General features: G+C 33.1%; 2 protein-coding genes across 2 annotated transcripts; both read left to right on the plus strand.

The window, feature by feature from the left end:
• Positions 1-1829: 1829 nt before the first annotated feature.
• LOC132739739 (trimethylamine monooxygenase-like) lies at positions 1830-10503 on the plus strand. Its single transcript, XM_060727528.1, has 4 exons — positions 1830-2904; positions 4077-4241; positions 8441-9143; positions 9690-10503. The coding sequence occupies exons 1-4, from the start codon at positions 2754-2756 to the stop codon at positions 10036-10038; spliced, it is 1368 nt and encodes a 455-aa protein (XP_060583511.1). The 5' UTR covers positions 1830-2753; the 3' UTR covers positions 10039-10503.
• A 5625-nt stretch (positions 10504-16128) lies between these two features.
• Positions 16129-23581, plus strand: LOC132739740 (monocarboxylate transporter 7-like). The gene is made up of 9 exons (XM_060727529.1): positions 16129-16984; positions 18172-18288; positions 18934-19077; positions 19388-19551; positions 20192-20292; positions 20484-21094; positions 21607-21842; positions 22334-22442; positions 22697-23581. The coding sequence occupies exons 1-9, from the start codon at positions 16633-16635 to the stop codon at positions 22846-22848; spliced, it is 1986 nt and encodes a 661-aa protein (XP_060583512.1). The 5' UTR covers positions 16129-16632; the 3' UTR covers positions 22849-23581.
• The last annotated feature ends 95 nt before the right edge of the window (positions 23582-23676 follow it).

Raw genomic sequence — 23676 nt, forward strand, 5'->3', positions numbered from 1 at the left:
GTAGCCTGAGAAATGTATAACTTCTTTTAAAAAATGATATAGCAGTAATATCTCAAATCCTTTATCATAAACTTACGGACGCCATAAGCTTTTAAAGGTCCAAAATAAATAAAACGCTTTGTTACCCTATAGTTTTTGTGTAGTCCTAGATATGTAACATTTCTATTGAAAAAGATATTAAAGTATATAAAAAACAACATTAATTTTGTCATAAACTTACGGTCGCCATAAGCTTTTTATTGTCCAAAATAATACATATGCAAACACAACGTTTGCAGAGTGCATTTTTATTAACTAAACTACTATTAAAAAATATTATTTCAAATATTTGGTAACTATTTCAGATATTTGGGAATTTCCCTCGAGAGCAGTGATACCGTAACAAATAAATATGAAGATAACAATTTCAGATTTGGTATAAATGATTCGATTCTTGCTATTTAAAAATTATGCTCGATAGAGATGAACTGAAAAACAATACTTGTATATGTTCGATTTTTCACACATATTTTACGATTTTTACAAGATTATGTAAGAGAAAATAAAAATCCTTAAAGATTGCCTAAAACGGCAACATTGAAAACGTTGCAGGCTCGGTTTGATTGAGCCTGTACATGGACGGTACTGTCAAGTGCAATCTACCGTCCACGTCCCCTAGCACCGGTTTAAGCAGAATTCAACATTATGAAATGGTAAAATTTTGAATTTAGAAACATCTGGCTTGCGAAATACAAGATTATTAAAATTGAACCTTTTTAAATATTTTTTGAGAAAATATCAAGTTATATGCTTTCAAGATGTAGGATCTTATTACATTTGAGACAATTCTTGTGCCAATTTTCCTCGCATTTCTGTCAGAAAATAATTCAACAGTATGAATTATTAGAATCGACTAGACACAATACCGGATCATATTGTCTAAAACTTACCAAACAGATGACCTACGTGTCTTACTGCATTAAGATAATATCTGTCTGGACAAACTCTATATATATCATTTCTAGATGATTTTTTTTATATATTTTTTTCCTGGTCATTTTTTCTGTCTATTTTATTTTATTGCACGTGGGATATTATCAGAATATTTGTTTTTATTATATATTTATAAATAAAATATTGAGAAATATTGATGAAATAAAAAGCGAATTTTCTTTTTCCGTATTTTCACCGTAAAATTCTTTTCTCATTGCAGTGAAACAAATTTTCCGTATGTTCACTGGTGTCTTGCTTGACTACTTTCATCTAAATTCAGCCAGTACACAAACATTTAAGGGAACATCTTTAAAATTATCCTGTCAAAAAGAAAAAAATTATATGAAAACAGGAAATTCAAGTTTCTTTCTATAAAATACAGGATTAATTTTCATCTTGTGGTATGAAAAAATATCATATTTCACTCGTAGGCTACCGCCACTTATGCAATATTTATTTTCATACCACTTAATGAAAATTAAAAAAAGTGTTACAATTGGAACAAATGAGAGTGATGAAATTGAAATTGTTGTCTTGCTTTTATAACTTTTAAATTCCATGCTACATGTTGACGGGGATATAGATATACATTTCTTGAAATATTTTGGCTCATATGGAGGCATAATGATTGATTAAAGGGCCGCTTTCCTTTTTTATCGTTTGGGTTACTTCTAGAGTGATAAGTTTCTGCCCTTGCTTATAACAAGAATATCTCAATAAGCCAATCATAAATCTGGACAAAATGTGATTCCTCGGAAGCATTGATTACAACAAAATTACATGAAAATTGCAGACTCGGTTTGATTAAGTATGTACATGAGGAGCGCTTGACTAACTGGAACTGAAAGTGATAAACCTTTGCCAGAAGTATAGAGCTAGACTCCATACTGTTTTTAGTGCAATTTCTGAGTTTTGAATTTGGAAGAGTCCATTTAAAATTAAAGGGATTTCAGTATCAAAATTTGATAATTGAGCATTCCAATGTGTATCTGTACTGGTAGATATTGTTTGTCTTTCAACTGGATAAAATACTGAATTGTTACTGAAATTGTGCCATTGGATTGTGAGTTTAAAACGCAACATATTTTCTCCGTGTGTAAAAGATGTTTTTTTTACATTTCAAAAAAGACTGTATAGTACTTAGTAATTTACAGTTGTATTTTTTTTCATATATCAAATTTGAGCATGATGAATCTCTACTTTGATTCAAAAGACTAAAGGGTTAAATTGGTGATTATGCGTTTAGTTTCTAAAAGTAATTCATAAACACTTTTCAAAACTTTAAACAGAAAATCGACAACTTTAATGAAATCTAACTAGATTTTATTTGTCAAGTGATGTGTTGAAGTTATTGATGTGAAACAAAATGATTACTTAGAAGTTGAAAATGTAAAATGAACGGATAATAAATATTCATAATGAATATTGGATACACCTAGTGTTTATAAATAACAAAATAGAGTGGAACTATGAGAAAATAAACATCAAATACATACACACGAGTTTTTGCCAAGTAGATTTTAAACTGCAAATTTGATACCAGCAAGCGTTGATTCATGATTATGCGAAAATGTGTCAAGGTTATGAACTACATCAATAGTACCAGGTTACTGACTCCGTAGCAATATATGCCTTCATCAGCATAAACCATGTAAACTACCGGGGCATAAATTATTGTATGTACATTCAAACTAGGTTGCGATTTTATAAAGTAAATTATTAGTAAAAATAAAAATCAAATTACATTGTTGGTGGATTGTTTTGAGTTAATCTTAATAGAAATGTCGCGTGTAAGGATCTGTTTGATAGGCGCTGGTCCTTCTGGACTTTCTACCCTGTATCACTTTGCCGACATGGAGGATATGCCGGAAGTGGTTTGTTATGAGAAACAAAAAACATGGTTGGGATTATGGAACGTGTCGTGGAAAACAGGTAGCATTTTGGTATTAATAATTTTTGTTATTTATAATTACTTAAACTGAAAAGTTATATATTTGCCAGATGAGTCGAAATATTTCAATAAAATCAAACTTAGGAATAATTTACTAAGTTATCAGGAAAAGTAAAAGGTTTCAAGATTCAAGTAGTATTTTACAAATTATGTGCGATTTATGACTGATTTTCCGTACTTTCCACTCTATTTCTACTGCGTTACTGCGTTTGTATATTACGTGTTTTGTAAATGTCATTGATAATGTGTTAATTGCTTCCTTTTGATTAATTCACATTATTACACATTCAAAATTATTATGAAAATTAGCATGAATCTGGAGGCGTGCTGCTTTAAAGCCAACCTTTAATATATATATTTGTTTCCCCCTCTCGCGACCTGTATGAGTTAAGATTGAGTAAATAAGAAGGTATATTTTTAAATCTGAGTCATTTTTTTCTTTTAAAGATATGAAGTTTTATCAGCTTATTTTACGAAAGCGTGTCCAAATGAAACACACAAAAAATTATGTTAAGGATATGGGATTTTTCTTAACTTTAACAATCTTTTTGAAGAAAGCTACACATATATATATTTATATAGACAAGAACATTCAAAGTTCATGTACATACGTTCACCTATGATAATTATAAGTGACTGATAATAACAGAAGATGGCTTTTGATATACTGTAACATTTTTTTCCGTTTTGCTATCCACATTTCTTAGGCTGCTGTAATCAAATAATTTGTTCACGAAAGAATTATCACAAAGAATGTCAAAAAGAATCACAGTTACAGATCCTGTAACTCATTTTTTATGTTTTAATATCATAAATTTAATGCTCAAATGAAGATTTATCAATATTGTAAGTATTTGTAAATATATTACCAAATTTACATTTCATGTTAATAAAGGTGGGTAAAATGTACTTCAATAAAGTCTAAGTCATATTTTTCAATAAGAAATGAATGCACATATTTTGATGATTATATATAATGTGGACACATATTTGCAGTACATATTTTACATATTCTTCGATGTTTGAATTTTTTTTTAGAAACATGATAACATTCATCACTTGAATGTGGTAACAACCTTATTATCTTTAAAGGGAAAACAAAACAAAATCTTGCATATCATTTTGTTTTCATTTTGTATATGTTATCTTTCAGGGTTAGACGAAAACGGAGAACCTGTTCATACAAGTATGTACAAATACATGTGGGCGAACGGTCCAAAAGAAATGCACGAGTTTCACGACTATCCTTTCGATGTACATTATAAAAAGCCTACGCCATCTTTTCCCTCCTTACTCGTCTTTAGAGATTATCTTGAAGGTATTTAAAACAAATTAAATGATATTCATTTTATTCAATTCTAATATTTGTTGGATAATCGTGACGTTTATATATAGTTTTATATACACTGCTGCTGTCGATTCATGAAGAAATCTTACTTTTTTCTCTAAAAAATGATGCTTGCTGTATTAAAAATAAGTTATAAAGATTGTTGTCATATTATATGGCCGTAAATAAAAGGCTGTTTGTGATATAACCCTCGCCTAGCGGCTCGGGTTATATTTTCAAATAGCCCTTTATATAGGGCCATATAACCTGTCAACAATCTTTATAACTAATCATATACGCGGCTGCTGTCTATTTATGAATAAATCTTTTTTCTCTAGAAAAAAGAAGTTTACAATATTATAAATTCGTTATAGATATTCCTGACAGGTTATATGGCCGTATATAAACCGTTGTTTGCAAAATAACCATGGGCCCAGCAGATCTGGTTATATTTACAAACAACTGTTTATATATGGTCATATAACCTGTCAGGAATATTTAATTAAAAACCTTTTATTAATAATATAAACGGTGGTTGGTATATATAATCTGAGTCATAAGGCGAAGGTAACATTGTATATAATCGTTTATATATGGCCATATTACCTGGCATATATCTTTATAAAGAATTTATCATACTGCAAACTCCTTTATTAGAGAAAAAAATGGAATCACTTTATAAATTGACTGCAGTCATGTATATAGGTTATATAAACGTCACAATTGTCCAATGAAAATCAATGTTACAAACTTGCAGTATTATTAAAAATGTTATACTGATATCATATAATTTACATAATGTTTATAAATTCATTAACCAGAAAATTTTATCGTCATGTGATCATATGACGTCATGTATCAAGTCATACCAAGTTATATATGTGTCACCAATACCATAACTGTTTTAACCCATTTTTTACAAACACATAAACAAAGACAATATTTTTTAACTTGATCCATTTATCCGCAAATCTAATTTTTATATTTAAACTCATTTTAAGGATCCAGACAGTGTTTCCTGTTACAAAGCTTTTTATGTAAATTTTGAACGGTATTTTGTATGTGAGATGTAAGCAGTGAACAGAGAGCTAAGCAAAAAGGCATTTTAATTTATATAGGAAAGTCAATGATCTGCTGTAATGCTCAGCTGTTTTTGGGCATCTGGAAGGGCATTCCTAAATATAGTGTAAAAATGCTCTGGTGCAATACGCAGCTGTCTTGGCAATCTAGCAGAGCATTCCTAGCTTAATTGAAAAAATGCTCTGCTGGAATGCTAAGCTGGCTAGGCAATCTAGCAAGGCATTACTAAATATAGTGTTAAAATGCTCTGCTGGAATGCTAAGCTGGCTAGGCAATCTAGCAGGTCATTACTAAATGTAATGAAAAAATGCTCTACTGGAATGCTAAGCTGGCTAGGCAATCTAGCAGGGCATTACTAAATATAGTGTAAAAATTGCTCTGCTGGAATGCTAAGCTGGCTAGTCAATCTAGCAGGACATTACTAAATATAGTGTACAAATGCTATTCTGGAATGCTAAGCTGGCTAGGCAATCTAGCAGAGCATTCCTAGTTATAGTGAAAAATGCTCTGGTGGAAAGCTAACCTGCTGGACAATCTAGCAGGGCATTCCTAAATATAGTGAAAAAATGCTCTGCTGGAATGCTAAGCTGGCTAGGCAATCTAGCAGGGCTTTACTAAATATAGGATAAAAATCCTCTGCTGGAATGCTAAGATGGCAAGGCAATCTAGCAGGGCATTACTAAATTTAGTGTAAAAATGCTCTGCTGGAAGGGTAAGCTGGCTAGGCAATATAGCAGGGCATTCCTTAATATAGTGAAAAAATGCTCTGCTGGAATGCTAAGCTGGCAAGGCAATCTAGCAGGGTGTTACTTAATATACGGTAAAAATGCTCTGCTGGAATGATTAGCTGGCATGGCAATCTAGCAGGGCATTCCTAAATATATAGAGTAAAAATGCTTTGCTGGAATACTAAGCTGGCTAAGCAATCTAGCAGGTCATTCTTAAATAAAGTGTTAAATGCTCTGCAGGAATGCTCAGCTGGCTAACAATATAGCAGAGCATTCCTTAATATAGTGAAAAAATGCTATTCTGGAATGCTCAGCTGGCTAGGTAATCTAGCAGTGCATTACTAAATATAGTGTAAAAATGCTCTGTTGGTATGCTTAGCTGGCTAGGCAATCTAGCAGGGCATTACTAAATATAGGGTAAAATTGGCATGCTGGAATGCTCAGCTGGCTAGGCAATTTAGCAGGGCATTACTAAATATAGTTTAAAAATGCTCTGGTGGAATGCTTAGCTGGCTAGGCAATCTAGCAGGGCATTCCTCAAAATAATGCCCTGCTGGAATGCTAAGCTGGCAAAGCAATCTAGCAGGGCATTACTAAATAAAGTGTAAAAATGCTCTGGTGGAATGCTAAGCCGGCAAGGCAATCTAGCAGGGCATTACTAAATATAGTGTTAAAATGCTTTGCTGGAATTCTAAGCTCGCAAGGCAATCTAGCAGGGTATTACTAAATAAAGTGTAAAAATGCTCTGGTGGAATGCTAAGCTGGCTAGGCAATCTAGCAGGGCATTACTAAATATAGTGTAAAAATGCCATGCTGGAATGCTCAGCTGGCTAGGCAATCTAGCAGGGCATTACTAAATATAGTGTAAAAATGCTCTGGTGGAATGCTTAGATGGCTAGGCAATGTAGCAGGGCGTTCCTAAAAATAGTGAAAAAATGCTCTGCTGGAATGTTAAGCTATCAAGGCATTCTAGCAGGGCATTACTAAATAAAGTGTAAAAATGCTCTGGTGGAATGCTAAGCTGGCAAGGAAATCTAGCAGGGCATTACTAAATATAGTGAAAAATTCTCTGCTGGAATGCTAAGCTAGCAAGGCAATCCAGCAAGGCATTACTAAATATAGTGAAAAAATGCTCTGCTGGAATGCTAAGCTGGCAAGGCAATCTAGAAGAACATTACTAAATATAGTGTAAAAAATGTTCTGGTGGAATACTAAGCTGGCAAGGCATCTAGCAGGGCATTACTAAATATAGTTAAAACATGCTCTGCTGGAATGCTAAGCTGGCAAGGCAATCTAGCAGGGCATTCCTATATATAGTGTAAAAGTGCTCTGGTGGAATGCTTAGCTGGCTAGGCAATCTAATAGGGCATTCCTAAATATAGTGAAAAAATGCTCTGCTGGAATGCTAAGCTGGCTAGGCAACCTAGCAGAACATTCCGAAAAATGGAGTGAAAATGCTGTGTTGGATAAGCAAGCTTGCGATGCATTCTGAATATTAATAAGCTCTGCTGGAATGCTCAGCTGGCAGACTGATTCTGAGTTCCAGGATTTATTGTTGCCAACGTTTTATTGACATTTTCGACTTATAGGCATTTCTGAGGCACTCGCAGACTTTAATTTTTGGTGCCAATAGAAATAATGATATATTTTGGAATGCCCTGCCAGATTGCTTAGCCAGCTTAGCATCACAGCAGAGCATTTTTGCACTATATTTTAGAATGTCCCGCTAGATTGCTTAGCCAGCTGAGCATAACAGCAGAGCATTTTTACACTTAATTTTGGAATGCCCCGCTAGATTGCTTAGCCAGCTTAGCATTACAGCAGAGCATTTTTACACTATATTTTGGAATGCCCCCGCTTGATTGCTAAGCCAGCTGGGCATAACAGCAGAGCATTTTTACACTATATTTAGAAATGGCCTGCTAGATTGCTTAGCCAGCTTAGCATACCAGCAAAGCATTAATTTTCTACACTTTATTTTGGAATGCTCTGCTAGATTGCTTACCCAGCTGAGCATAGCAGCAGATCATTGATTTACCTATATAAATCGTAATGCCTTTTTGCTTAGCTCACTGTTAACTGCTAACATCTCACAAACCGGTATTTTTATATTATAGTTATATCATTTAAAGAAACTTCACTGATGTCCAAAAGCCTGAAAACATTATTCCTTTTCACAATTAGATTGGAATAATTATTCTGAAAAAGAAGAGTGTGTGAATCATCTGAAAGTTATTGGTTCAAACTACATCAAGTTGAACATTATTCTCGAACAATTATGTCAAGTCTCGCCATGTTAATAAAGCTCAGTGGAGTTCCTTTAATGTATTTTATTTATTTAATCGAAAGAATCAAATTTTGTCACCATTCTATTGTTTTCAGGACGTTTCACAAATTCAGTTCCACGTGGACGCAATCTGAAAGACTATATACAATTCAACACAGCCGTCCGCTTTGTGAAATACATAGATGAAAAAGAAGAGTTTATTGTCACAATAAATGACTACAATACAGGAAAGACACGGGAAGAAACATTCACGCATGTCATCGTTGCAACGGGCATTTTCAGCTTTCCAAATCTACCAGAATTCCCTGGAATGAATGATTTTACGGGTCCGATAATTCATTCTCACGACTTCCGCGATGGTAGAATTTTTACCGGCAAAAGGGTACTGATCATTGGGGCGGGATATACCGGGGAGGATTTAGTTCTGCAATGCCTAAAATTTGGCTCTAAACACGTGATTCTCGCCTACAGGACGAGACCAAAAAGCGCCACCTGTATAATGCCTGAAAATGTTGAAGAACGACCAAATGTAGAACGGTTTGATTCCACCAAGGCTTACTTCAAGGACGGTTCGTCTGCTGAAATTGATTGCGTTATTTTATCAACAGGGTACAGAAATTACTTCCCCTTCTTAGAAGACAGATTCAGGATCGATGAAAAAACAAATTTCTATCCAGAGGGGCTGTACAAGGGTACTTTGTTTTACAAAGAAGGAAACAACCGCTTGTTTTATATAGGAGCTCTCAGCCAGATTTATACGTTCATATATTTTGAGGTCCTGGCCAAATGGACTTGCAAGTAAGACAAATATTATTTACCAAAATTCAATACATTGAATACATACATAATATTCTGTGTTTGTTTGTTTTATGTATTTTATTTATATTTATATGGCAATCAATTACAAAAGAGGGGCCTCTGTGGCCGAGTGGTTAATTCACTAACTTGCGTCTACTGACCCCTAATAACTGTGAGTTCAAATCCCATCATGGGCTTTGGATTGAGTTATGAATCTATCCAGTTAACTGACGGAAAGTCGGTGGTTCTATTATGGTGCCTGCTCGTGCCTGAAATAATGCACGGAACAGCACCATATTTCTTTCTCAACCATGAAAACAGACATTTTTGCAGACATAGTGTTTGTTTGATTTAAAACTCAACCATAATAAATGGCAAACACGTTAAAACTAGACGGTAGAAGTTCTATTCTTTAACAGGTTTAAACAATATTTGCATTTCGTTAGTATTGTTTATAATCCTATTACATCTGAATTTCGACCTTTCTATCTTTATTTATCATGGTTTACTCTTTAGAGTAAATATCTATCATTCAAATCATTTTAGATATATCATGGGGCAGTTGCCAGATGAACCAAAGAAACTCAAAGAAATGGAGGCAGATTCACAAATCTGGCTAAAACGAATCAACGCTTGCAGATCAGAACTTGACGTCGTACGGTTTCAGACGGCATTAATAAGTCATCTTGCAGCGTTGTCGGGATATCACAACGATATTTCCAAAAGAGGGGAGATGTTGGAGGATTTTTTAAAAGATAGAGAAACTGGTTTAGGTCTTGCAAATTATAGGGACAGATGTTACACTAGTATCTGCAATGGTTCTGTCGGTCTTAAGCAAGCTGCATTTATGAAAAACTTTGATGAAAGTGTTGAAGCGTTTGTTAAGAGCAAATAAGATTTGGAAGGTAGTTTTGACATTGTGAATGATTAAAGTTTAAAATTCATGTATAGTCAATGAACAAAAGACGATACTTGCATGTTGTTTTTTAAGAAAAAAATGTTGGAATTCCGCTTTACACTTTTCTTCCAAATATAGTGCATGGAAGTCATAGGGCTAACAATTTGTTCTATATATCATTGTATCTTATGTATTTTATATCAAAAGATAGAATATTAAACAGATTTAAACTATAAGTCTCATATTGCTGTAGAAAACATAATATTTTACCAGACAAAACGGACTAGTTGCTTTTATAAAGTTCTTTTAAGTTCGTTATTCAGTGAAAAATGTGAACCATTGATTTCTCTTCGCTAAGTATATAATATAATAGTATATAATAAGCATTAGAGAGCGACGTAATAACATGGCGACTTAATACGAGCAAAAAGGAAATAAATAAATAACATAAGGTGTAAAACTATTACACTATCAATCAAGCAAGGTTGGAACGCGTATCTATGACAAAATACTTTTTAAAAGATTAGTTTTGAAATAAAACTCCCTCTGTATTCGGCTCCTTTTTATATCACATATGAGCCGCGTCATGACAAAACAAACATAATGGGTTTGCGACCAGCATGGATCCAGACCCGCCTGCGCATCCGCGCAGTTTTGTCGTGACGCGGCTTATATGTTTCTTGTAGTTAAAACGTGTCTATACTGTCCACGGCTTTTAATAAGTCTTGAGTATCATAACGTAAATGGTGATGGTTTCAATGCTGGCGTAACTCGATTTTGCCTTTTTGCAACAGGGACATAATGAGAAGAATAAATAGTACTTTTGGGTAATACTTGTTGGTAAACATTTTCGAAATTTGCATCTAGTCTGGCGTCTGTGTCGAGAAATATCAATAGTGGAAAATTGCGCAAGTAAGAGGGCACTTTAGCAATTCAATCTAGCAGTTTTCCAGACAAGTGTAAGACACTTATTGTGTAAGCAAATTATGTGTTGCCTTTTGACAATTGGTATGAGATTTGCTTTAGACAGTCTGCAAAAATGTTAATCTGCAGAATTCATTTTGACTGGTACGTGTATTTTGTCGTTATTAATTGCCACAGACACATTTTAATTTTCCATCTTTGTGTATGACCTTCCGCTGGTTAGCTGGGTAATTTCCTCGCATGAATGATTAAACAAACCATACCACTCGCCAACGAAGTCTTACATTATTACATTAAATACATCATGTTCTCGTTCAACATCAATGAAAATGGTAAATAACACTAACTGAATACACATTATATGTTAAACATCAAGCGATTAATTCAATTTCTTGCATTTTGTAATGATGTCGTTTTTTACACATAACATTAAATGTTGTGCCAAAATGAGAAATACTTAACGGATACGAATAGATTAAATTCAAGTACATTTGTATATGGCATATATTTGAGTGATATAGCACTATATTTCAAGGGTAAAATTAAATAATGAAATATATAATTTATTTTCTGATGTTGAATGTTTGAACGAATATCACTATTTTTCATATTGATTTAAGTAAGTGTTGTAAATATAAGACACATTTTATATGTTCGTATTTCAATGTAAGGGAGGTAATGCAGATATTGCTGCTGCAATATCTCGCACAGTGGTTGTTGCCCTTTGTTTCTGTAAAGCACAAATTGTTATTAATAATATTGCTTACATATTAATGAATTATGTTTGTACATGTTAACTTTAGATTTAGCTTGTTTGTGATTATTTTGCTACGAATATTTATCCCTTCTGAGTACACTTTTTTAAATAACTCGTACTGGATTAAGAAACATTGTGAGCCAAGTTTGGCTCGAACCCTGGATGTCTGTGATGATGAGAGGTGAACACTTGAACCGCTATGTCATCGTTGTCCTCATTGTATCCTTAATACAACCAGCGGTCATGACTTAAGGGAATACATTTAAGCTCAACGGTGATAGACCTATGAGAGGGTTTTTATCGCAATACAACCGGTGTTCATGACCTAAGGAAATACTGTAAAGTTCACAAAACCGACGGTGATAGGTCTATTAGAGGATTCTTATCATGATAAAGCCAGTAGTCATGGCCGAAGACAGGTAATTTAAGCACATCAACCCAACGGTGATAGGCATTTGAGACAGTTCTTATCGCAATAAAACTGGAAATAGCCTCAGGGAATACAGTAAACCTCACAAAGCCACGGTGAAAGGCCTTTTAGAGGCTTCTTATCGCAATAGAAGGGGCGGTCATGACCTCAGGGAAAACAGTAAAGCTCAACAAACCCACGGTGATATACCTATGAGAGAGTTGTTATGCAATACCACTGGCGGTCATGACCTAAGGGAATATAGTAAAGCTCCTAGAACCGACGGTTATAGGCCCTTAAGGGGATTCTTACCGCATTAAAACCGGCGGTCATGACCTCAGGCAATACAGTTAAACTCATCAAACGGCCTTTCAGTCAGTTCATATTGCAGTACACTCGACGGTCTTGACCTCCGGAAATACAGCAACGCTCACGAATCTGACCGTGATATGTCTATTAGAGGAGTCTTACCTCGATAAAACCGGCGGTCATGGCATCAGACAATTAAATAAAGTACATCAATCCAAGGTGATAGACATTTGAGAGGGTTGTAATGAAACCGGCGGTCATAGCCTTCGTGAAAACAGTAAAGCTCACACAGCGAACGGTGATTGGCGTTTTAGAAAGTTCTTACCGTCATTTAACCGGAAGTCATGGCCTCAGGGTGTACAGTAAAGCTCATCGAACCCACGATGATAGGCCTTTTAGAGAGTTCTTATCGCAATACAAACGGCGGTCTAAGCCTCACCAAACCCACGGTGATTTGCCTTTTTGAGGGTTCTTTTGGCAATTCAATCATCGGTCTTGGCCCCAGGGAATATAGTAAAGCTCACAAAACCCACGGTGATAAGCTTATAAAACGGTTCTTTTTGCAATACAACCGGTGGATATCCTGACCGATACTTTACATCTCACATTAGCCATGGTGATAGGATAGGCCTATTGAAGTGTTCTTATTGCGATACAACCGGTGGTCATGGCCTAAGGGCATACAGTAAAACTCAAGAAACCCAAGTGCTAGGCCTTTTAGAGTGTTCTCATCTCAATACAATCGGCTGCACATATGAATCTCAAAAATGAGCATCGGTAAAAATGATATGTGAATTTCCGCTGCACCAGATGTGAAGCATAACACCAGATGTGACTGGAAAAATAGGCCGATCGCAGGATAAGTTTTCATCTTTTTAAACATTTATATAAGATAATTAGATCAAAAACCAACAAGGGTAGAATCATATTTCGATTTTCTTAAAAAAGGATTGAATTTTATATAAATGTTTAAAAAGATGAAAACTTATCCTGCGATCGGCCTATTTTTCCAGTCACATCTGGTGTTATGCTTCACATCTGGTGCAGCGGAAATTCACATATCATTTTTACCGATGCTCATTTTTGAGATTCATATGGGGTTCCACCCCCGTGGGCTGTCTTAGCCTCAGAAAATACAGAAAAGCTTACCAGATCCACGTTGATAGGCATTTAAATGGTTCATATCGCTATACAAGCGGCGGTTACGACCTCTGTCACCAAACACACGGCGATAGGCCTTTTAGAGGGTTCTTATCGCAATATAACTGGCGGCTATGGGCTCAGGAAATGCAGTAAAGCTCACAAAAGTCGCGGTGATAGGCCATTTAGATAGTTCTTATCGCAATAAAACCGGCGGTCTTTGCCTCGGGGAATAAAGTAAAGCTCAACAAACCCACAGTGGTAAGCCTTTTAGGGGGTTCTTATCGCAATACATCCGACTGTCATGGCCCCAGGGAGTACTGTAAAGCTGACCAAACCCAAGGTGATAGGCGTTTGAGAGGATCTTATCGCAATACAGCCGGCGGTCATGGCCTCAAGTGGAAAGCTAACACATTTTTACCAATTAAGAGACTCTGATGAAGTTCGAAGCCGACCATTTATTTAATGGAACATTAATTTCAAAAAAAATATTTCCAGTCTCTTTAGTAAAAAATAATGAAACTTATGATTGTTTGTTAAAACATACTGTTAAGTAAAATAAAAAATAAACAATAACTATATTTTTCACGCGGAACTCACTCGGGGAATGTATAAGAAAAAAATCGTTCTTTTTCTCATACAAATAGACATATATTAATACAGGTTCATATTAATCCTTTCCTTAATAAACCAAAAATTAATTGCATTGAGACTTTAAATGGAGAATATTGAATGAGTGTAACTTTAATACTGAATTTATTCAACGAGTTCAATAAATTCAGTATTAATCAGTATTACTGATTATAATGTTCTGTTTAAACTGAAAAAGAACCATTTTTCAATTACGCACCTTTCTAGTGTAACGCTAACATTCAGCACGTCTTTATAACGCAAATGACGTCACCTCAAAATATATGCAGGGCCGTGCAATATCGTTTTACGGAGTCGCAAAAGCGGCACGGGTATGTGATAATGATAAATATGACACATTCTGCAGGATAAAAATTATCTATCTGGAATAATGTCAAGGTCAATAGTATATATGCTGAAGGCCATGGACATTAACGACAGGGCTACCGTGACCAATATTTCTGTTTGCTTTTTGTCCCTTAGAGAGTTCAAAAAGTCACCAATATTTCTGTTTGCTTTTTGTCCCTTAGAGAGTTCAAAAAGTCACGTTGTATAGACATGGTCTAAGAATAGATCATTATTTCTATCTCGTATTGATTTGACAAGAACTAATTAAATTTATTCTAGGATGTATAAAAGCTGTTACAATAAACTTGAGATAATAAGGTAACATGTTGTTTGTAGATGCATATTGGAAATAGTTGATGCATGTACTACTTTAGTTACTTAATATCCATTATTTACAAATTCGGATTATTGAAACATTGCAGACGCCATCAATATGTGCTATTAACAAAACTCAAAAAATGGTGTTCTTTATCGGCAAATAACACAAACTGCGAAATTTACAATTAAAAGACGCAATCTTTAGCACATCAAATAGAGTTTATATGTTATCAGATAACATTAATAAATCAATGTATACGATCTATTAAAAAACATAAACATAAACTTAGAGCTGATGACATTTTACAAATTTTACGGAACGTTTTTTCTTCTTTAAAAATGCGTAAACAAAAGTTTATACCGTATTTGTGAAATAAACATGATATCGTTATTATCGTTATTGGCTTTTAACTATTGTATCTTATCTATAGAACATGCATATAAACTCGTTAAGTATATGCACATACCTTTGACGTGAAGCTAATTCTTAAATTAGATTTATTATGTTAGTTTTTAAAGGCAGTGGATATCGTTTGGTGACAAAAATTAGGATATAAATATGGATGTGATGGTGTTAACAATTTTCTGTAGGTAGGCATAAGACAAACTCTCATTGGCATGGTATTTACTATGTGTGTAGTTCAGGTATAATATTTCGAATAAATTAAAAAGACTAAAATCTGTGGTCATTATACATTATTGAGTACAATACTGAATTCTATAGTACGAGGACAATAAATTCAGTATTGAACTCAACAATTTATATGATCTCTATATTCCCTATCACTTTTATTTTTTGTCTTTTTGCAGAATTGTGTTACTCTTAGTACAATATTGGTTTGATATTGATTTTTTGGACACTGAAAATGCCAGGCTTAATTGATAATATTGGATCCAATAATGTTTATTTATATTGAAAAGCTCACACGTTACAATCGCTGGAAATTCTTTGGTTACGTTTTACAAAGGTGTGAAAAAAATGAAAATATAGGATCATATACCATCATATACATATATTTTTTGAAAACTAAAATTAAATCATATTTTTATCTCTTGATAAGCGACATGAGTTTATAGAAGTATATTGTAGAGAGCATTTGATTATTTGAATTTTTAAGATCAATTACCTTTAAATTGCGCCAAAGTACGCTAAATTTCATGACGTCAAAGTGACGTGACGTCATGAAATCTTCGTTGATCATATTTTTTTTCAATGATCAGGGCGGGAGGCAAATTCTGTATTTCACTTAATTTCAAATAGATTAATAGAACAATACATTTTACCATATTCATAAATTAATGATTAAATTTGGGGTTTAATAGAAAAGATTGGGTATAATGCAGATATCTAACAATTTAGTTAAAATATATGTATATTTTTTTCCACACAGCAGATCAATCTAGATCTAAATATAATGCATAAAGTATTCTGATTTATTAAAGGTCATACAACCGCTTTAAATTTTATACAAGATATCTTAAGGACATATGTATTTAAGGACATTTTCCTCCATTTATCTACGACACAGAGATAATAATCGTTTATTTATACTACTTGACCGCATCTTTTCAGATAATGTATTTGTTCAACTGCGCCTAAGATAGCATAAGAAAGTTTATTTAAGATTTGCTATATTTATACAATTAAATACCATCTATGTTGATCACGTGTATTATACTGAACATATCGCTATTTTTGTGATGTAATTCAATTTCTTTGGACTTTTATCATGAATAAGTGATTAAATGTATAAAGATGGCACCGGTAAGCATGTCTTCCTCAGAAAATCAATCTGAAGAAGTCAATACAAATAACATATGTGATTTTAATGAAGATGAAGACGAAAAGGAAATTCCAAACGACGAAAGGCGTGATTTTCTAGCTAAGGATGGTGCACGTAAGGATGATGGAATAACAGAACAAGGAAAGTCATATCCATGTAGACAAGACACTGATAGAGAATTAAATGATAGTGAAACTGAGGCGATAGACAAAGAAAATGAAGACGAATGTGATCGGACAATTACTGTTGATGAAAACCAAGCACCGGATGGCGGATGGGGATGGTTTATAGTTTTAGGTGCTTTACTTCTACGTACGGTAATAGGTGAGTTAAATGATATTAGTTACATTTTCACGAACCATTTATAGTTGAAACTTATATATTTTAATTCGATTGTGTTGGAAGCTTATTGAAACGCTGTAGAAACCGTTCTTAGAACTAACCAGTACTTAACTATAAGTGTAAAGTATCTTTCCAAGTAAATCAGCTGCTTCCCTGACTGGGCTTGCAATCCTTAGATTACAATTCCGAATACTCGGTCATTACGCCATCTTTTTTATAAGACATGAATAAAACAACTAAGAAATGCAGACACGTTTATTCATGTGTTTATGACAAATGTCTGTCAGAATAATTATGCAGTTTAAATGTAGATATCTATTTTTTACAACGAGTTAATATTTCCTTACAGTGATGCATTGTTTTAGATGGAGTGTAAATGTAAATGTCAAAATCGTTAAAACAGTAAATATACGAGTTTTGAGAGAGACTTTACATCAGTTTAGTGGAGACACATTGATAGAGTGTAGCGTTTACTTTTTTTATTTATTTTTTGTTGAGAAGAGAATTTGTTGTTTTGAAGGGAGTTTTGTTGATTTGTTGAAGTTGGTTGAATATAATTGTGGTCAGGGTTTATGGGTTGTAATAAGTTGTTTTGCTTGTTGTGTTATATCTGTTTGGTAATAAATATTTCTTTGAATGTCTTGAGTGATTTGGTCTGGTAAATATTATATTAGTTGATGCTTTGTTTTGAGGATATATGTAAATATTGGGTGCTTTAGTTTTAAAAATCGTTTTCTGATGCTGATTAGATTCTGTGAAGTTGATATTGTTGGATGAATGTTTGTTTTTTATAATGTACCTTAGAGTGTAAAAATATTCATTTTTCTGTTCTTCATTTTGTGGTGACTTTATTGTTTTGTTTGGTCATAAGTTGTTTAGAGCTTGGGCTCGCCAGGTGTCTAGTATTGTTTCGTATAAAAGACGTATTCGTGAAAAGATATTTCGTATAAGTGGTTGATAAATGATGTTTCTTTGATTTGGGTGTAAATAATGATCATAGTTCTTTGTTTTGGGTGCAAATAATAATCAGAGTTTGTTGTTTAAATGTATGTATGGACTTTAGATATAAAAGATAAAATACCTAAAATAAGGTTCTGTTATCCTTAAAATTTTGAGAGTTTTTACTCTTATAGTACACCTTTTAACTTGCAATTGTTTTCACGTTGAAGGTGGATTAGGAAGATCTCATGGATTATTCTATATCCAGTTTAAGGAAAGATTTCATGGTACCGCAACGTCAACTGCTCTTGTGACCTCGTTAACTGGATTTCTTAGACTGGCTGCAGGTATGTAGGCCCTAAATCATATTCAAATCCAAACTATAAAATTGTAAAGAATTCGGAGAAAAAATAGCTAGTAAAGAAATAAAGCGATAGGTATACATATATTTTGATAAATTATATTTTGATATATTTTAATATAAATTATATTTTTATATATTTTAAATGAATCTGATGTATGCATGTGTCTGTCAATTCGAATGGTTGTTGTTATGTTTTTGATATGTGTACATATTTGTGAATTTCTTTATCTTGTTTAATTGAAGGCCATACTGTAAATAAGATATGTATTTTTCTTAATATGTTACCTTCATGAAATAAAGTGTTTATTATTATTATTATTATTATTATTATTATTATTATTATTATATATCAGTCTGTTCAGGCAACCAATGTAATAATTCCAGACCGCTGGGACATAATATATTTAACTCTAAACGTGTTTGCATAAGACCTGTATCTTAGAAATCGTATATGTTGGTATCATGATAGCAATGACACAAAATCTATGTTGAAAGACTGCTTTTGCGCAATTTCGAAAGGTAATGTGGCAATAGACTATTTTATAAAACAACGATTTATTATTAATTGAATGTTATACTGAAAAAGGGAGTGTTACGCGGGGATCTATTTCTGTTCGGTTTGTTTCAGGCCCAGCTGTGAGTATTTTGAGTGGAAGATTTCGTTGCCGGGTATTAACATCAATAGGGACGCTGGTCTTGTTCATAGGAGTTATTCTTACAGGGTTTGGACCTAACTTGCAATTCTTATACTTCAGTTACGGTGTTGTGGCAGGCAAGTATATTCCCTTACCATTTAAGACTTTTAATTATATTAGAATGTCACTATAGGAAACGTTCTTTTAAAGTCATTGATATTTATGAAAGACAATCCTTTGATATCAAATATTAAGACTTGACAAAGATTAATTGTTACCACTGGAGAAAAATTGCAACCGTGATTCCTTATAATGAATAAAGCATTAGAGAAAACAATGTTAACGTTCTAATTACAAAAATGTCAGTCGTTTTTGAGCGCGATATGTAAACATTTCTAGAAACTTCTCAGACGTTCTGTGTATTTTATTTTACAAATTTAACTGTAGGTTTAGGTCGGGCATTGACACTTACACCGGTGCCAATTCAGCTAGGGTATTATTTTAACAAGAGAAGAAGTTTAGCATTTGGTGTAGCATCAGCAGGTTTCAGCATAGGTGGATTTGTAATCACACCTATAGTGGAACTACTTTTTCAATACTACGGTTATCAGGTGTGTGTACTGAATTCAAATGAATTGATTCTTTTACTTCTAATTCTTTGATTTATATACGCTTATTTCCTTCTCTATATATTCTCTTAAAGTTAATATCATTGTCTAAGTTTAGCATATCATAAAATACATTCATTAGACATATTGATGATATTTTATCATGACTTAATTACACAAAATAATTTTAATTGACGGAAACATATTCGGCACATTGTAGCCCTATAGCAACGTTTTTGTTTTGTTACGTTTAAATTAGGTTCCTTACAACTTCGGTATTTTGATTGATTTATTAACAAAAATTTGACTTTAAATGCTTTAAACTAAAGATTTTTTTCTTAAAACAAGTTAGTTCGTTATTCATTCCATGTCTTACTATTGCGAGGGCATCAACGCTTATGTTTCGCTGCATATGTTTCCAACAATCTAGTGACCTAATGGCAATATTCTTTTACACTGCTGGACGCGCAATTATATTGGCATTTACTTTGCCTGCGTTAAATAAAAAATAACAGTAATTTTGACAAAATCAAGATTTACGTTCAAACTTGTTGACATCGCCATTACGTGTCGTTTCCATATTATCCAGGGATATTTTATCCTGAAAAAAAAAGTTTTGCAAAATGTTATCTTTACATTTCAGGGTACATTTCTGATATTGAGTGCTTTTGCTCTGAATATTCTTGTGTCGTCTGCTTTATTTCGTCCAATAGAAGTACATAGAAGGTTAACAATGCAAAACAGGTTGTGTTTTCATGTGACGACATAGAATATGATATAGAACTGACTTTAAGTAGCTATTCTTCTTCAACATAATACTTTGAATTTGTTGTGCTTCATTTAGAAATTCATTATACAGTTACATTTTTTCTACAAAAAATATGATGTTTTGTTTTACTCTGTACTTTGTATGTTTACAATTTTCTTATTTTCAGAAACGTCACACGAACAAAGAATTCTTCCGAAAGTCAATCATTGGTACTTAAAAGTTTTGAACAAATAGAATCAGGAGCCGTCACGTGTTCTTCGACAGTTTCTATAAATAATTTAAAGTCAAATGATATCGCATTATCAATATCTCAGTCAAAAACACACAACAGTTCGGAGCAATGTCAAAATTCTGCGGAACAACAATGTTGCTCGGAAAAAGTAATTAAAAACGTAAACGATGAGCATAAGCAACTTAACGGGAAAGGCAATGTTGAAATTATTATAGAACAAAATGGAAGAAGCAAGATTCAAAATGATTGTGATAATGAAAGTAATTTAAGAGGGGAACTTTTAGCAGAAACGAGCGGAGGAGATTATGATGCTAGTGTAGAAAACTCGGCAAAGACTTTCAATAAAAGTAATGCTTTCTGTTGTTTTAAACGGAAACAAAAGAAAGACAGTACAAAGAAAGATAGCAAGAAGAAAGCAAAACTGATATCTTGGTCTGTTCTTAAAAACACGCGCTTTCAGTGCTTTGTCTTTGCAACATTTTGTTTTACTCTTCCGACTAGCACTTTATTTTTACCTGCTTTAGCTAAATCGAAAGGTGTTTCAGGTAGGATGCTTTCTTTTTTCCGTAGATATCCGTAAAAGCAAGTAAATTAAGATTTATGTAACTACTAACTTATGAAATACAGATGATTTTTTAAATTTATATTTAAAATACTTAGCAGCGCCTGTTTACTTATTTTATATATATTTTATTTTTTGTAATCTTTCTAAATTAAAAAGAAAGCACATTTTCTCGTTAGAAATTGCACAATATGTAAGCGTAAAAGTTTTTTTTCATATTATAGAATATCAAAAACAAATGTTTACCTATAAAATCGGTGTATGATGTGTATACATATTCTGTATATAATTTTATATTTTCAAATAGTGACCTTTAGACTTATGGGGAATTATAGTCATAACTAATGTAAATTAACAGAAAGTTTTCATTCATCGAAAATGCTTGTAGCATTTTAGCAACGTTTAATCAAATATATGCTTTTTTAAAATGAAATTACAAATGCACATTGAGGCTTAGTACAAACGAAACTATTTTGTGATAATGAAATTTTCCAGATATCAGAGCTGCTACTCTTTTGTCGATGTCTGCTGGGTGTGACACTGTATTCCGTGTGATATCAGGTTTTGTGCTCGACTTGAAATTATTCCGTTCTATTCGACCTGTTATATACAACTTTGTTACATTTTTACAAGCCGTTGCGGTCGTATTGTTCCCTTTAATGACGTCATATAGCGAATTCCTGATTCTATGTGCGTTTGAAGGTGCTGTAGTTGGAATAAAGAATGCCCAGGTATTTTAATCATATTTAAAGTTACCATTTATTTGAATGCATAAGTATTTTATCGATATTCATGTATACTCAAATTATGTTTTCACGGAATTGAGGTATTTAAATATATATATTAAGTTATTTATCACGACTTTATTGATTGCTTAAGTATTTAGAAAAATTTATAAAAAGATATTCAAAAGATCTGCTTTACTTAATGACATTTTTTATTAAAAAACACAACTACACATCAGAGGTTTACCATGTAATAACTAAAATCATGACTTTATTTTTAACATATTTTTTCACGTTCCTTAAACACTTAATTCTATTTGCGTTCACCTTCAACAAAGTCTTCAGACGTCATGAAAACTATATTTCTATCAAACATAAATATCTACGAGAGGAGGAAAAGTTGACGTGTTAAGCAAAACAAAAGAGTTCAGAAACATTTTTATCCCTGACGACACATTTTGGTAAATGTTTGAACGTAGTTTGTGATTAATTTGCAGGGATCTGTGGTAATGATGGACATACTTGGTGTTGATAAATTAGCAAGTTCTTTAGCGGTAACTATGTCAGTACAATGTATTGCTGTGTTCTTAGGTCCAACTATCTCAGGTGAGCTTTAAAAATAGCCAACTTTGTAAGGCAATAAATTGAGTATTTAAAATTGCCTGGAGTTGATATGATGTACTTGTATTATTTTGCAACAATACTTGGTTAGGGTGTGAAATCTTTAAAAGAAGAAACAAGCTGAAGTCTTAGTTTTTAAAATCATTTTAGGATAAATCGACATACATTATATCATAAATGTTGTCATTGGATGAAAAAAAAAGACTATAAAGTTACTGGAAGTGACTTTTTAATTACAGGCCAGTTAATTGACAGATATGGCAGTTATGATGGAGCATTCTATTTTGGAGCAGGTGCAATACTAATTGGTGCTATAGTGATGGCTGCAGGTAACATAGCGAAGTATTGCAGGGACTCAAAAGCTAAGAAACATCCCAAAAATACTTGTTAATGAAATTACCTCAATGTTACTAATTGAATAGACATATTATAAGAAAGAAATGCTTTTGTTATCTTATTTATTTATTTTTCTTTCTGTCTGTCTGCAGATATTGAATTGTGATGATGCAATTTTATTTTGCTTTCTATGGTGTATTTGTTTTCTTTTTAAAGTGAACTGATTTTGTTGCAACGTTAGATGGTGTGGTTTTGAATCTATATTGTGTCACCCCAGATAAAATTTACTTGATTATATTGTTCTTGTATACTGTGTTGGAAACGACTTTATTTGAGTTTATGACAGAGTCAAGGTAATCCTAATTTGCAGTTCCCATTGCTGCATTCTGTAAGACTGATGATGTTCCATCAATAAAGCTAGAAAGTCGCCATACATGTATATGACCTCTACTGTGTTGGTGCGTCTTAAAATCCCACCAAAAAGTTACAACAAAGAAAACAAATCTATTGTTTCCAAATTTGACAAGTAAAAGCATGTTTATTTTCTCTCGTGAAAAGTTGTTCTTGTCGTTCTTGTCAATACAGTGAAGCGAAACCCTTTTATCATCTGCTGTTTCTAATATATTTATTTACTGCCATTTCTTATAAGCAATTGTCCGGTTACTTAAAACTTGAATTCTGCCATGTGTTTTTGTCTGTCAGATCCGTTTAATGTATAATTTAACAAGGTGTTAATTTTTGTAATGAAAAAGTTTATCTAAAATTGCGTAGATAACAAAAGGAAGATCAATATTTACGAGTAACTAAACAACCATTTTTATTTCAACCATAAACGTGACAAATAAATCAAACTGAAAATTCACAAACTTGTAGATTATTTCGT

The sequence above is a fragment of the Ruditapes philippinarum genome, unplaced genomic scaffold (genome assembly GCF_026571515.1).
Source record: "Ruditapes philippinarum isolate M1 unplaced genomic scaffold, ASM2657151v2 ctg1717_1_1_1_1, whole genome shotgun sequence".
Taxonomy (NCBI): Eukaryota; Metazoa; Mollusca; class Bivalvia; order Venerida; family Veneridae; genus Ruditapes; species Ruditapes philippinarum.

Excerpts from the sequence above, each read along its gene's own strand:
- LOC132739739 (XM_060727528.1), top strand. The coding sequence starts at position 2,754 with ATGTCGCGTGTAAGGATCTGTTTGATAGGCGCTGGTCCTTCTGGACTT. Across the intron at positions 4,242-8,440 it reads CTTTAGAGATTATCTTGAAG|GACGTTTCACAAATTCAGTT; the intron begins GTATTTAAAACA and ends TATTGTTTTCAG. Across the intron at positions 9,144-9,689 it reads CTGGCCAAATGGACTTGCAA|ATATATCATGGGGCAGTTGC; the intron begins GTAAGACAAATA and ends AAATCATTTTAG.
- LOC132739740 (XM_060727529.1), top strand. The coding sequence starts at position 16,633 with ATGGCACCGGTAAGCATGTCTTCCTCAGAAAATCAATCTGAAGAAGTC. Across the intron at positions 19,078-19,387 it reads CAGTTACGGTGTTGTGGCAG|GTTTAGGTCGGGCATTGACA; the intron begins GCAAGTATATTC and ends ATTTAACTGTAG. Across the intron at positions 21,095-21,606 it reads TAAATCGAAAGGTGTTTCAG|ATATCAGAGCTGCTACTCTT; the intron begins GTAGGATGCTTT and ends GAAATTTTCCAG.